The 13,821-nt window shown below is 50.0% G+C and overlaps 1 protein-coding gene across 7 annotated transcripts in view; it reads left to right on the forward strand.

The window, feature by feature from the left end:
• The window catches only part of ABCA3 (ATP binding cassette subfamily A member 3), a 79,636-nt gene that overhangs the window by 38,043 nt on the left and 27,772 nt on the right, over positions 1–13,821 (forward strand). For all 7 annotated transcript variants that reach the window (XM_005295579.4, XM_005295583.5, XM_042854138.2 and 4 more), the window contains 7 exons: positions 244–417; positions 1,924–2,105; positions 3,843–3,989; positions 5,878–6,007; positions 8,204–8,358; positions 9,777–9,932; positions 13,458–13,668. In XM_005295579.4, coding sequence (XP_005295636.2) covers positions 244–417; positions 1,924–2,105; positions 3,843–3,989; positions 5,878–6,007; positions 8,204–8,358; positions 9,777–9,932; positions 13,458–13,668 — 1,155 coding nt within the window. The remainder of the gene's footprint in view (positions 1–243; positions 418–1,923; positions 2,106–3,842; positions 3,990–5,877; positions 6,008–8,203; positions 8,359–9,776; positions 9,933–13,457; positions 13,669–13,821) is intronic.

Genomic DNA, 13,821 nt, shown 5'->3' on the forward strand with positions numbered 1-13,821 from the left:
TGCAGGGAGGTTGGGAGACTCTCCTGTAGTCCCAGCTCGGCCATTGACCTACTGTGTGGCCTGGGCCAATCATTCAATCGCTCTGCTCCTGTTTCATGGAGATAACACCTGCCTTTGCCAAGTACTTAGATCTCCTTGGATGGAAGCTCTAGAGAAGTTTGCAATGTCTGTATCCATTTGTGTTTGTCACCACATTGTTGGAAATTTCTTTTCTTTTTTTCCCCCTCTTCTCTGCACTTGCAGCAAATGTGGCAGCTGCCGCTGGGGGTTTCCTTTACTTTTTCTCCTACATCCCCTACTTCTTTATCTCGCCTCGCTACGACCTGATGTCCCACAGTCAGAAACTGTCGTCCTGCCTCATCTCCAATGTTGCTATGGCCATGGGGGCACAGCTGATAGGCATGTTTGAAGGAAAAGGTGAGTGATTTTTCTCTCTCTCCCTGCTGTTGTAATATGCAGGCCCAGATGGGGAAGCCAAGCACGGGAAGTCAGCCTGGAGACTCACACTGAGCTCTAGAGTTCCAGGATTGGGGATGTTAAGCACTTTGATGCCAGTCTGAAAAATCAGGCTCTTATCTGGCCTCCTTTTTTGAACCTTGAGACTTGATACTGATCCTGTACCATTGAAGGAGTCTTGTCATTGGCATAAGTGAGAGCAGGAGTCAGTCCTTGGACAGCTAATCCAAAGGAGGGGATCTGTCAATGCACACACTTACCCGCTTCGAGGTTCTGGATAACTTATATCTCTCTGGAGGAGCTGCCCTCAGTTTGTTGGGAGCACCTCATCTCCAAATTGGATCTGGCTGGCAAAGCTAGGATTCTTCGGTGGTTTTGCTTTTGTTAATTACAAAGTTAATACTACTCTGAGGAATGTAATTTCTGACATTAATTGAATCCAGATCATCTTTCCCTCGCTAATTTCCATGTCAATGAGCAGTCTGTCTCTTTTTCCAAGAAGGACGTTGTCTTTGCGAATTGATTAAACTAAGCGGGAGATTGAGACATGGGTAGTATTTTTAGGGGAGAAGATACACATCTCTCTCCTTGATACAGTGTCAGAAAGTGCAAAAGAGGGTGGATGGTTTGTGATCAAGGGCCCTATTTGGGAATCAGGAGATTTGAGTTCAGCTCCTGTCACTTAACCTGTCTGTGCCTCGGTTCCCCATCTGTGAAATGGGGATTGATTGTACATTCGTACCTGGCAAGGGTGCCATGGGCTATAATTTCTGATGTATGAGAGGTGCTCAGACACTACAGTGGTGGAGGCCGTGTGGGAGCTCAGATGGGAAATGGTGCAGACTGACGTGAAGGTTAACTAATCTAAGTGGTATGTGGCAGGGACACTGTTCAAAGCACTCCTAAGGGGATACAGGGGGTTTTACAAGTGTGTTAGGAGGACCAAATGGTACATGTCTTAAGTATGGACACGGCACTGAGGCTGGGTGGACTGAGCTATACGAGCACTGAATATTTTCTTTGCCAGCTCGGGGTCCTGTACTGGAACAACATTTTTAGCAATGATTTGATTCCTAGTGCAGGTGGAGTTTTTGAAACCATACTCGGGGGGGTGGGGGGGAGGGAGGCGTGAATAGAACAAAGCTGCTGAGAACAAGGTCATGCAGTAGCATAGGTGTTTAGCCAACACATTTTTGCAGATCTTTGTAAATTAAATCACACAATAAGTTACAGGCATGTGCTAAACATATTTATCGTGTCTTGCTTTCAGATGTGTTTTCTATCCCCCTCCCACATATGCGCACACAGTGTGCTAGCAACGAATTTGTATTGTGATCCTTTATTTCACAGTCCCAGAGAACGTGCACCGCTGTATATATTCTCCCAGCCTGTGGGTGAGGAGTTACAAAGTGTTACATACTGTGGCTGCACATTGGCAGACGCAAACGCTATCTTGTGTGCTTTCAGGGACCGGCGTTCAGTGGCAGGACCTCATGAAGCCAGTCAGCGTGGATGATAACTTCACCTTTGCACAGGTGCTGGGGATGCTGCTGTTGGACTCTGTCCTCTATGGCCTGGTGGCCTGGTACGTGGAGGCCGTCTTCCCAGGAGAGTATGGCGTGCCGCAGCCGTGGTACTTCTTCTTGACGGTGAGCACCACTGCTGTGCGCTCTGTCGCTGGCAATGTCTAAGATGAAACGCAGGGATTCTGCTCTCACACCCAGAGTGTTTATTATAATGGGTCTTAAATAGGAATTCTCTGTCCTGTTATGTAGGAGGTCAGACTAAAACGATTGCAATGGTCTCTTCTGGGCTTAGTCTCAGCATCTGTGCCCCATACTTGATAACTAAAGCCCTGTGCTGCCTTATATCTGAGGAGCCTTGCGCTGAGAGTGAAATGCGCTTTCCATGTCTTGGCTTTAGATCTTTGGGCTGGGGTTTATTGGCACATGTGATGCTGCGAGTCATGTCACCACACCCCAAACACCTACGTTAAGACTCAGAGAGCAGCCATGTGAGTGACAAGATCTTAGCGTTTGAAACCTGGCAGGCTCCATACAAGAGCAGGTTGTACAGGGCCACCGGGCGTGGGTGATCACATGGTGGTGTTTTCTTTTGCCCCCAAATCCACATCCCAGCATGCTTTCATTTCAGTGCCTGGCTCTGTAGGGTAGGTGGGAGCACATAGAGCAGAGCGCGTTCCTCTAGGATACCTGTGTGGGGCTCAGGAGCCAGCTTTCTGCTTGGCAGGTTGTGCTGCGGACTGCTGGAAAGCACAGGGAGTGCCAAGACCCTTTGGATCAGGAAATAGTAACCTGGTGCGATGACTTTTGACACTTTCCCCTACAGCATGGAATGGGTCATGCCCACTCGTGTGGCAAGCAGAGGATTGCTGTAGCAGGCAGGAGAGCCAAATACGGGAGTGAATTCAGGCCTCTCCCTCCAGCTAAGACCCTGAGTGGCCCTCTCGCTCCTGAGAGCATGGCTCCCCCAGTGACTAGAGTGATTGCAGCCTCTGAATAGTGGAAGTTCATGGCTCCTTTCACTTAGTGCATTTGAAATTGTTGCGTGGGCAGGAGGATGAGGGGCAGTGGGCGATTGAAGAGTAGGTGACAACCCTCTGAGCAGCCCCGATTACCCCCCACACACACACACTCATATTGGCCCAACCCCCTGTGTTGGGGAGCTGGTATCCCACTTGGTACATTCCTTGGCCAATATGCTAGGGGAGTGGTGCCTGGGGTCCTTGTGTTGCTATAGTCTCCATGACGATGACCGCTATAAGAATGACTGCCTATGTGGTGGTGATATGTGCTAATATTAGCATCAATGTGGGATTTCTGGCTAGAAGCAGAAGGACCAGCACGTAAGGGCAAGAACTTTCAGCCAGTGGCTGCTCTACCTGTCAAAGCTCTACTTTTGATTACAGGTGCACTAAAACTGCCTTCTTGGAAGCTAGAGGGCATCAGTGGAGGAGTGAATTAATTCTCCTAATGCCTTTTCTTTTGGAAACGGCTGTCAATAGAGTCAGAGGCTCCTCTGGGAGTCTTGAGAAAATCAGGGGGCTCCCCTTTGGGGTGGGGAGAGGGCGGATTTCATGGCCCGGGGCTTCTGTTGTGTTGGAGATGCTCCGTTCCTAGCCGGATCCTGCAAAGTGCTGATTTGAAAGGAGGAGTATTTCTAAAGCCTGTCTGAGTTGTGTCTAATGGGCATCTCTGTATGACGTGTCTCTCTTTGCCGGTGCTCTGTACAGCTCCATGTATGGGATGTATTGGCGTGAGCTGGGGCAGAACGAATCCCATCTTGGTTATGCTGGTTGGCGGGAGGGAAGGTTGCTGTACACGGCAGCTGGGCAACTTTCACTCTCTCTATATCTTTCCACTTAGCCCTCATACTGGTGCGGGACTCCCAGAACCGTCCTGGGGAAAGAGAAGGAGGAAGAGGAGGACCCGGAGAAGGCCCTGAAAAGCCAGTACATTGAGGAAGAGCCGTCCGATCTGGTGTCAGGGATCAAAATAAAGCACCTCTCCAAGGTAAAGTCCCCCAGACCAGTCCCTGCCCAGCAAGCAGGGACAATCTGACAGCAACACATTGCAGGTCTTTGGAGCAAGCATAAAGATCTCCCTGGCAGGAAGAGTCTGGCTCCAGATAGATCCGTACTGGCATGGGTCATGCAATTTCTGACCGGAATAGCTAGTAGCAATGCTAAGGGTGGGGTGACTCGGCTCTTTCCCTCCCTTCTCCCCCACAACAGCCTCTGGGGGCATGTCTACACTACGGGTGAAAGTGCTGTAGCTATGCTGCTGTAGCACTGTAAATTAATGGAGATATCCTATCTCCTAGAACAGGAAGGGACCTTGAAAGGTCATCCAGTCCAGCCCCCTGCCTTCACTAGCAGGACCAAGTACTGATTTTGCCCCAGATCCCTAAGTGGCCCCCTCAAGGATTGAACTCACAACCCTGGGTTTAGCAGGCCAATACTCAAACCACTGAGCTATCCCTCCCCCTCTACTGTAGTGTAGACGCGTCCTGCACCGATGGAAGGGGTTTTCCCTCAGTGTCGGTAATCCACCTCCCTGGCTGCAGCTAGATTGGGAGTTAGTTTGGTTTAACTACAGCACTTAATTCACACCCCTGAGTGATATACCTAGGTCGATCTACATTTTAAGTGTAGACCAGGGCTAACAGTTTGGAGTCTGTCACTTTCATGAGCCATGGGGATTGCAGGAAATGACTAAAGGGTTTGTTACAATGCTCTGGAGACCAAAGTCCTCACTTCGGAGTCCCTAGAAGACATCAGCGGGGCTCCTGGTGCTTCAGACCCATTCCCTTCCCCTACCTGGAGCAGTGGCACCAGAGCACAGGGCTGCATACAACTCCTCTGTCAAAAAAGAGTTTGAAGGCTGGGGTGTAGCTGCAGCAGCCGTGTGTGCAAAAAACCCCTCCTGGCATTCAGTGGGTCCTGTGCTGCTATGGGGATGGGCTACTGCCATGCTAGCTATGGGCACTGAGCTCCCACTGGGCATGCATTCTGGTTGCATTGAGCAGTCCTTCCTTTTCCCCTCTCCTGACATCTTTCTGCCTCTATGCCTGATGCATCAATTAACAAATACCGAGCTAGCTCCCTCCTTTCCTCCCCTTCTGCAATCACCTACTGGTAAACCACCACCACCGTAGGGACCGCACCCCGTTCTGTACTGTCTGTGCAGAACTTTGAACTGTGTGTTTGGCCTGGATCACCCATCGTCCAGCTCTGTGCGTGACACACAAGCTGTTGTGTAAACCCCCTCATTACACAGGCTTTGGCTTTTAAACAATGGACCAGGTTGGATTCCCAGGCTCTTGCTGATTGTCTGGCTACGCATGCTGAGGAGGGACAGGAAGTGTTGATCTACACCAGATCCCTGTAGCTGATGGCATAGCATTGATGGATGCTGAAAAGACATCTGCCTACAGGCTGGTGGCCGTGACACGGGCTTGGGGAATTTGGGGCACACCCGTCCTTCCCCAGGGGTCTGAAATGTCCTCGCTTGTATTTTAAAAACTTCCTAACCATAGCTCCCATTTCAATAGGCTGCCGTCTTCCTGAGTAGAGTATTGCTGGGCATTGTTAAACAGTAGCCAAGGCTCACACCATGGGTGGTAGCATTTTTGCAGTGGGATAAAACAATCTGTCCATGCATATGGAGAAACCCAACATTTTAACATAGCCACTCGAGGGATCTGCATACACTGGCTGCATAATGTTGTAGATTTGAAATTGCTCTGCTTAGATACACTTAGGGGGTGGTCTCCTAAGATGTGAGGTGGCTGCATCAGGAGGTGGTCTCTTGTACGTGCTGTGGGATGACGGGTGCAATAGATGGGCAAGATGAATGTGTGTTTCCTTCTAATACTCGTCTTTTCTCTCTGCTTCTGTAGGTGTTCAAAGTGGGGAGCAAGACCAAGGAGGCAGTAAGGGACTTGACCCTGAACATGTATGAGGGGCAGATCACTGTCCTTCTGGGACACAACGGTGCTGGGAAGACAACCACCCTGTCCATGCTCACAGGTATAGCCCCCAGGCCATCCAGGGGCAGGCGCACTGCAGCACTGGGGATATGGCTGAGAGTGCCCAGGTGACAGCGCGTTTCCTGGTGCAGGGTTGTATCTTGCTTTGGAGCATCTGAAGCCATAACCATCTGCTGAGGTGCCTGGACTCTCTCCTGGTGTCTGATCCATCCCCAAAGCAGCATCCTGTGACTGCTGCAGCACAATCGACTCTTCTTCTTTGGTTCCCATTCACCAGCAGAATGAAATCTTTTCACTGCTTTCTACCTCGTACCGGCTTCATTCATCTTTAAACCTTTTTGTTCTGTGCCATTCTTCACTGTGTCTGTCCAATGCATCCTCAGTCTCCCTCTGTTCGGAGTCCTTTATGCTCTGATATGTATCACCCTACGCGGTATCCGTTCCAAGTCCATCTGTCACACCTCTGAACCATCGCAGTTGTCTTTCTTGAACCCTCTGTAACAGTGTTATTTCTTGACCTCTACACTTTATCACTACATTTTTAATTTTCTGCAGCCTCAAAGCGCTCGGCATTCCCTCAGCCAGTTCATTTCTGCAGTCAAAATCTTGTTCGTCAGCTTTCTTCAGTCTCCAGCATTCCAATCCACACAGTAGTGTTCATCAAAATGTCTTTAGCCTTCCAGAAATGCAGTCGCCATTAGTCCAAGTCTTTTTGTGTCATTGTAACAATTCCCATTCTCCACTCCTAGTCCTCCAAGGCACACAAGATTTCCCACGTGTTCTAGTTCTTTGTCTCTGACTTTGAGCTTTACCTTTTCCTCCTGTCTTCCAATTGCCATATTTTTTTGTCTTCTCCATGCTGATCTTACGTTCAAATTTTCTACTTTCCCAGGTGTCCTTGTCGGCTATTCTTTGTAAATCTTCCTTGGTCAATGCTGGTGGGGGAGGGGAGCAATATTGTCTCTGCATTATTCTCGGTCCTCCCATATAACGTGACTTCTCTCAGGGCTACAGCCTGTACTGCTTCCAGTACCGAGTGGAACAAACCTGCCGATTAGCGTGCGCCCTTCTCTCGTTCCTATGGTCATCCTGAACCACTCCATCAGCTTCTTGTCAACTCTCACCGCACTCGGCAACTTGCTGTAGATTTTTTCTCTCAGCTTGATCAGTTTCTCTGGGGTACTATACGTTCTCCTAACTCACCATGCCCCTTGCTGCTAAGCGCTATCAAAAGCCTGTTTTGAAGTCTAAAAGTTGTTCTATGCACTTCTCCAGTGTCTGTCCTATTACAAATAGGTGAGCTATTGTACGTTGTCCTGGCCTGTTCCTTTGCACACCCGGCTTCCACACACCTCCTCGTTTTCCTGTGTGACGCTTTGGTGAATGCCACAGAACGATAGACCATTGCTATTACACAGCAAATGGCTATCTGGAAATGAAGGGTTCTTGACAATTCAGGGAGCTGTGGGGTGACACGTGGCCCCTTCCTCCTCCTCATGGGGCCTAGCACGCTGCCTCTGCTGGCCCAAGGACCAGAAGATGAAATGTGGGAATCTCAGCCAGGCTCTCTTGCTTGATGGCTGAATTCCCCGGGTTGGCCCACCCTTCATGTGGCTCTCAGCAGTGTGTGGGGCATTGGACTTGCCAAGCCAGATCAGACCATTGATTTAGCCAGTCTGGTATTCTGCCTCCTTTAGCAGCCAGTGGCTGATGTATCAGAGGACAGCACAACCCCTGCCAGTTGTGCAAAGGGAGGCGTGAATTCCTGGCCCCTGCAGTGAGTTGTCCCTCTCCCTGCAGCAGAGCGCTTTGCTGGCTGAACAAGGCTATGCAGCCAAGCCAGGACTGAGACTTCCTTTGGCTTTGAAGGGGATTTCAGGAGGTGGGGGCCAGTGGTGTAATGGCAGGTGCTGTGCACTGCTACATGGCAAACACTGGTTCACATCCCCACCCATCTGTCTCTCTCCCTGCTCAGGCCATTCTGGGAGCTCTGTGAAATCAGCTCTATCAGGATAGAGGGAAGAAGCTAATTAAGGGGTGGTACAGAGTGACTCTAAGGGGAGCCCCATTCAGTTCTTCGAAGCACAGTGGCTAAAGTGACGGTTAGTTAGCCTAGGGCGAGAGGTGTGGGAAACCCACAGGGCTTGGGAGCTGAGGGCTTCAGTGCAGGCTGGAAGGAGACAGGGCCCTGGCATCTCACTGCTCTTACCTACATGTGGTTATTGTCACCTCCTAGGTCTGTATCCTCCCACGAGTGGCCAGGCTTACATCAGCGGCTACGAGATCTCCCGGGACATGGTTCTGATCCGAAGGAGTCTGGGTCTGTGTCCCCAGCACGACGTTCTGTTTGACAACATGACAGTGGCGGAGCACCTGTACTTCTACTCTGGGGTGAGTGGAGGGCGTGCGGCATCCTGGGAGGGAAGAGGCCGGTGGCCCGGCTGTGCCTGCAGAAGTGTTGGTATCTCAGTAGCACAATGGTGGCCTGTAGCTCTGGGCTGGGCACAGCAGTTAGTAATGTAGTGCCATGTTACTCCTGCGTGTGCCCCCTGCACTAAACACTGATGTTTATACTTTTCATCTGAATAATAGAAAATAATGTTTATCCTTTAATTTTCTATCCGTATTGGGGCTATCTACGTGCCAGCTTGCAGCTGGTTTGGTTGAACAGGTGCAAACCCTGCAGAAGCACTGTCTTTGGTTTGAATAGCTTATTCCATCCAGTTTATCTTAAACCTGTAGCTGATCCATTTCAGCTAATCCAAAACGAGTCGGGTTTAACTGGGGTGCGCACCACATTATAATGACACCAAGTTATGCTGCTGCAACTCAGCAGGTGGACAAGCCTATGGCCTGTGAAATTGTATAGAGTGTATGAGAGAGTGATTGGGAAGTTTGCTTCCTTGGTCATCGATATGAGAGACCGTGGATGGGTGCGTAGCATCTAACTACTCTTGGGTGCCTGCCGACTATTCTGTTGAGTCCAAATTTCCTTTCCTCCTTGTAGCTCTGTGGCAATGGGGCAGGATGAGCTGAGCTCAGCCATCCAGGGCAGACGATGGTCCTCATTAAGTTCTGAAGGGGAACAGGGCTTCCCGCACGTGCTCATTTGCATTTGGGGGCCTTTTCCCATGTAGTGCTGCGGCTCTGGAGGGTCTGAGAGAGCAGCGGAGCCCCTCGAGTGGCGGAGCGGCTCTAAGGATGCTCTCCCACTGAGACATCTTGCTGTCCGATTTCCCAGCCCACTGGGGGCGGGGGGTGACTGGGCTGGAGACTGGGTGGCTGGAAGGAGAGTTGCAAGTAGTGCAGTTCAAGCAGAACCACCCCCTCCCCTTTTTTCTCCTGTCTTCGGCCTTAGTCATAAGCTTCTGGTTCAGCCAAGCTAAGCAAAGACACCAATAGCTCAGCTCAGGGCGTCCCTCTTGGCTGGGTCTCTGCAAACCCGGCTGGGATTTAGCCCCTAGGAATCCCATTAAGGCTGTTGCGTTGGGGCAGCAGCTGGGACTTGCTGTGCCAGAGCAGCGTGGCCTCTCCTAGGAGACAGGAAGGGTCTGATCTGGGGAGTCCTGCAGGAAAGGATTCACTCTGTGGCAAGAGATGAGCAATTAACTTCTTCCCCTTCTCCTGACTTTGCATTCCTGATTAATGCAGAAGTGTGGGTAGAAAGGGAGCATGGAGCATGTCCTTACACCCAGGAGCTGAGTGAACAAGGCCCCTTGCATAGGAGCTTTCCTGGCTGCTTGTGTCAGGTTCCTCCCTGCTGGGTTTGCTTTCTTAACCGTTAACCCTTACTTCACCTTGTCTGCCAGCTGAAGGGCTACCCCTCGCTGAAGTGCCCGGAGGAGATTGACCGCATTATGAGGCTGCTGAACCTGGAGGAGAAGCGCTGCTCTCTGTCGAAGGCGCTGTCCGGGGGCATGAAACGCAAGCTGTCCATCGGCATCGCGCTCATCGGGGACTCCAAGGCAAGTGGCTCCCTTTGCTCAAGTGGCCCTGTGGAGCCCAGCAGCTGGAGTGCTAGTGAGGGAGCTCCCTGGCAGAGTGGCTGGTCCCGAGCCCTTCCCGCTCCGCCACCAGGAGGTGCACTGGTGATCTCAGGGGCACAAGGAGGCTGTGTCATTCAGTGGCTATAGCAGAGGGCTCTCTGGGGACAGGGCTGTGGCAAACTGCTGCTGCCGCCTGCGCCTGGCCTGGAGCAGGATGGGTGCTGAGCTTGCCGAAGGCTGCCCCTCCCCTCATGAGTCAGGAGGGTTTGTTAGAACGGCAGGTGTTGGGGTGGGGGGAGGGTCCGGTGCCCCCAGAATGGAAGGCAGGAGGCCAGGCTGCCTTTTCTGGACTAGCGCCAAGGTTGGTACCGACAGCGTCTAGACTGGTGGGGTAGACGAGTGTGTGGCAGTTGGTCCCTCCACTGTGCCCATTACAGACTTGTGCAGAGCTATGTTCAGCCCAGGCTGGGGGCATCCCTCTGCGCTGTGCCGTGTCTGTTCAGAGCTGCTAGCTCGGGGATGCGTTCAGCCCAGGCCTTGCAGATCCCTGCAGGCCACAGAATCATGGACATGTCGGGATGGACGGGACCTTAAGTAATCATGAATTCCAGCCCCCTGCACTGAGGAAGGGCCACACAAACCTCCTAGACCATCCCTGGCAGGTGTTTGTCCTACTGGTTCTTAAAACCTCCAATGACGGGGATTCCACAACCTCCCGTGCAATCCTGTTCCAGAGCCCACCTGCCCTCGTAGCTAGAAAGTTTTCCCTAATGTCTAACCTAAAGCTCCCAGGCTACAGACTAAGCCCATTACTGGTCCTACCTTGAGTGGACAGGAGAACAATTGATCAGTCCTCTTGGTAAAAGCCCTTAACACATTTGAAGACTGTTCTTAGGTCCCACCTTAGTCGTCTTTTCTCAAGACTAAACATGCCCAGGTTTTAACCTTTCCTCTTAGGACAGATTTTCTAAACCTTTTTTAATTCTGTTGTTCTCCTGTGGATTCTCCAATTTGTCCCAATCTTTCCTAAAGTGTGGTGCCCGGAACAGGACACAGGACTCCAGCTGAGGCCTCACCAATGCTGAGTAGAGTGGGACAGTTACCTCCCGTGTCTTACATGCAACATTCCTGTTAATACATCCCAGACTACTATTAACCTTTTTCACACCTGCATCACATTGCTGATTTATATTCAGCTTGTGATTCTCTATAACCCCTAGATCCTTTCCTTACTGCCTATTCCCCACTTTGTAGCTGGGCATTTGATTTTTCCTTTCTAAGTGCAATAATCTGCACTTGTCTTTATTTAATTTCATCTTCTTGATTTCAGACCAATTCTCCAATTTGTCAAGGTCGTCTCAAATTCCAATCCTGTCCTCCAAAGTGCTTGCAACCCCTCCTAGCTTGGTGTCATCTGCAAATTTTATAAGCATCCTCTCCACTCCATTATCCAAGTCATTAGTGAGACTATTGAATAGTACCCAACCCAGGACTGACTCCTACATGACCCCATTAGATATGTCCTCCCATTTTGACAATGTACCATTGATAACTACTCTTTGAGTACAGTCTTTCAACCAGTTGTGCACCCACCTTATAGTAATTTCATCTAGACCACGTTTCCCTAGTTTGCTTATGAGACTGTCATGTGGGACTGGGTCAAAAACCTAACTAAAAGTGAAGATCTATCAGATCTACTGCTTCCCCCTTCCACTAGGCCAGTAACCCTGTCTAAGAAGGCAGTTAGGTTGGTTTGGCATGATTTGTTCTTAACAACTCCATGTTGGCTATTCCTTACAACTCCGTTATCCTCCAGGTGCTTACAAATTGATTGTTGAGTAATATGTTCCAGTATCTTTCCAGGGATTGAAGTACGGCTGACTGGTGTGTATTCCTCAGGTCCTCTTTGTCCCCTGTTTTAACTACAGGTACTATGTTTGCCCTTCTCCCATCCTCTGGGACTTCATCTGTTGTCCATGTATTCCCAAAGATAATTGCTAATGGCTCTGAGATTGCTTCAACTAGTTCCATAAGTGCCCTAAGGATGAATTTCATCAGACTGTGCTGACGTGAATACATCTAACTTAACTAAAGATTCCTTAACCTGTTCTTTCCCTATTTTGGCCTGCATTCCTTCCCCCTTGTTGTTAATATTAATTATGTTGAGTATCTGGTCATCATTAACCTTTTTAGTGAAGACTGCAGCAAAGCAGGCATTAAACACCTCGGCCTTCTTGATGTCATCAGTTATTAGCTTTCCTTCCCTACTATGTAGAGGTCCTACACTTTTTCCTTCCTCTTTTTCCTGCTGATAATGTATTTAATGCCTTTTATGTCCCTTGCTAGGTGTAACTCATTTTGTGGCTAACTGTTCTGATTTTATCCATATGTGCTTGTGCTGTTCTTTCATACTCCTCCTTAGCAAGTCGTCATCTTTCCACTTTCTGTAGGATTCCTTTTTGATATTTAGATCATTAAAGAGCTTCTGACTCAGCCATATTGGCCTCTTCCTATTTTGCCTCCTTGCATCCAGATAGTTTGCAGTTGTCTCCATGAGAAACTGCCAGCTGTCCTGAACTCCTTTATCCCTTAGATTTTCTTCCCATGGGACCTGACCTACCAGTTCCCAGAGTTTGTTAAAGTCGGCTTTTGGAAGTCCATTGTCCTTATGCTGCTGTTTCACTCTTTCCTTTCCTTAGAATTGTGAATCACTTTCACCCAAATCATCTTCCACCTTCAGATTCACTACCGGTTCCTCCCTGTTGCTCAGAATCAAGTCTAAACTGGCTGTCTGCCTGGTTCTTTCCTCCACATTGAGAAACAACTTGTCCCCAATACCCTCCAAGTACTTACTGAAAAGTTTGTCTTTTACCACGTTACTTTCCCAACAGATGTCCGGGTAGTTCCAATCCCACATTACTACCAGCTCTTGGGCTTTGGATAGTTCTGTTATTTGTCCTAGGAATGCCTCATCCACTTCCTCTTCCTGATTTGGTGCTCTATAGTAGACCTTTACCATGATGTCACCGCTATTTTTTACCCTTGTTATTCTTTACTCAGAGACTTTCAAATGATCTTCCTCTCACCTCCTGGACCTCAGAACAAGTGTTCATGTTCTTGGTGTATAATGCAAACCTCCTCCCTTTTTACCCTGCCTGTCCTTCCTGAATGAGCTACACCCCTCTTTACCAATAGTCCAGTCATGAGACTTATCCCACCACGTCTCTGCTGCCAATTGTCAGAATTTAGCTCATATGCTAATATTGCCAGTTCTTCCTGTTTGCTCCTCATATGCCCTGCAGTTCTGTACAGACATTTCAAATGCTGAGCTGATTCCACCCCTGATTTCCCACTTGTTGCTGCTGTGACCCCATTGTAACTATCTGTTCCCCCTCCCCGTGTCTTTGCGGAGCTGCCAGGCCAGGGCTGTGTTCAGCTCAGGCCCCTGCACAGTGCCAGGTCTGTCTTGGGCCCATCTAACAGACGACCTTCTCTGGTGCGCAGGTGGTGATGCTGGATGAGCCGACGTCAGGAATGGACCCAGCCTCCCGCAGGGCCACCTGGGACCTCCTCCAGCACCAGAGGAGCAGCCGTACCATCCTGCTGACCACCCACTTCATGGATGAGGCAGACCTGCTTGGAGACCGCATCGCCATCATGGCCCAGGGCGAGCTGCAGTGTTGTGGGTCCTCGCTCTTCCTCAAGCACAAATATGGTATGGAGAGGTCACCTTCTCCCTCGGTCCATCTGCCCAGAGGAAAAGAGAGTTCCAGGTCTCATGGGGATGCTGCAGGGCCTTTCTGCTGGGGAGGGGAACATTGTGGGGGTGGCTTTAGCCAGGGTCCGTGGATGCCACCTTACCCATAGG

This window comes from Chrysemys picta, chromosome 10, assembly GCF_011386835.1.
Source record: "Chrysemys picta bellii isolate R12L10 chromosome 10, ASM1138683v2, whole genome shotgun sequence".
NCBI classification, from domain to species: Eukaryota; Metazoa; Chordata; order Testudines; family Emydidae; genus Chrysemys; species Chrysemys picta.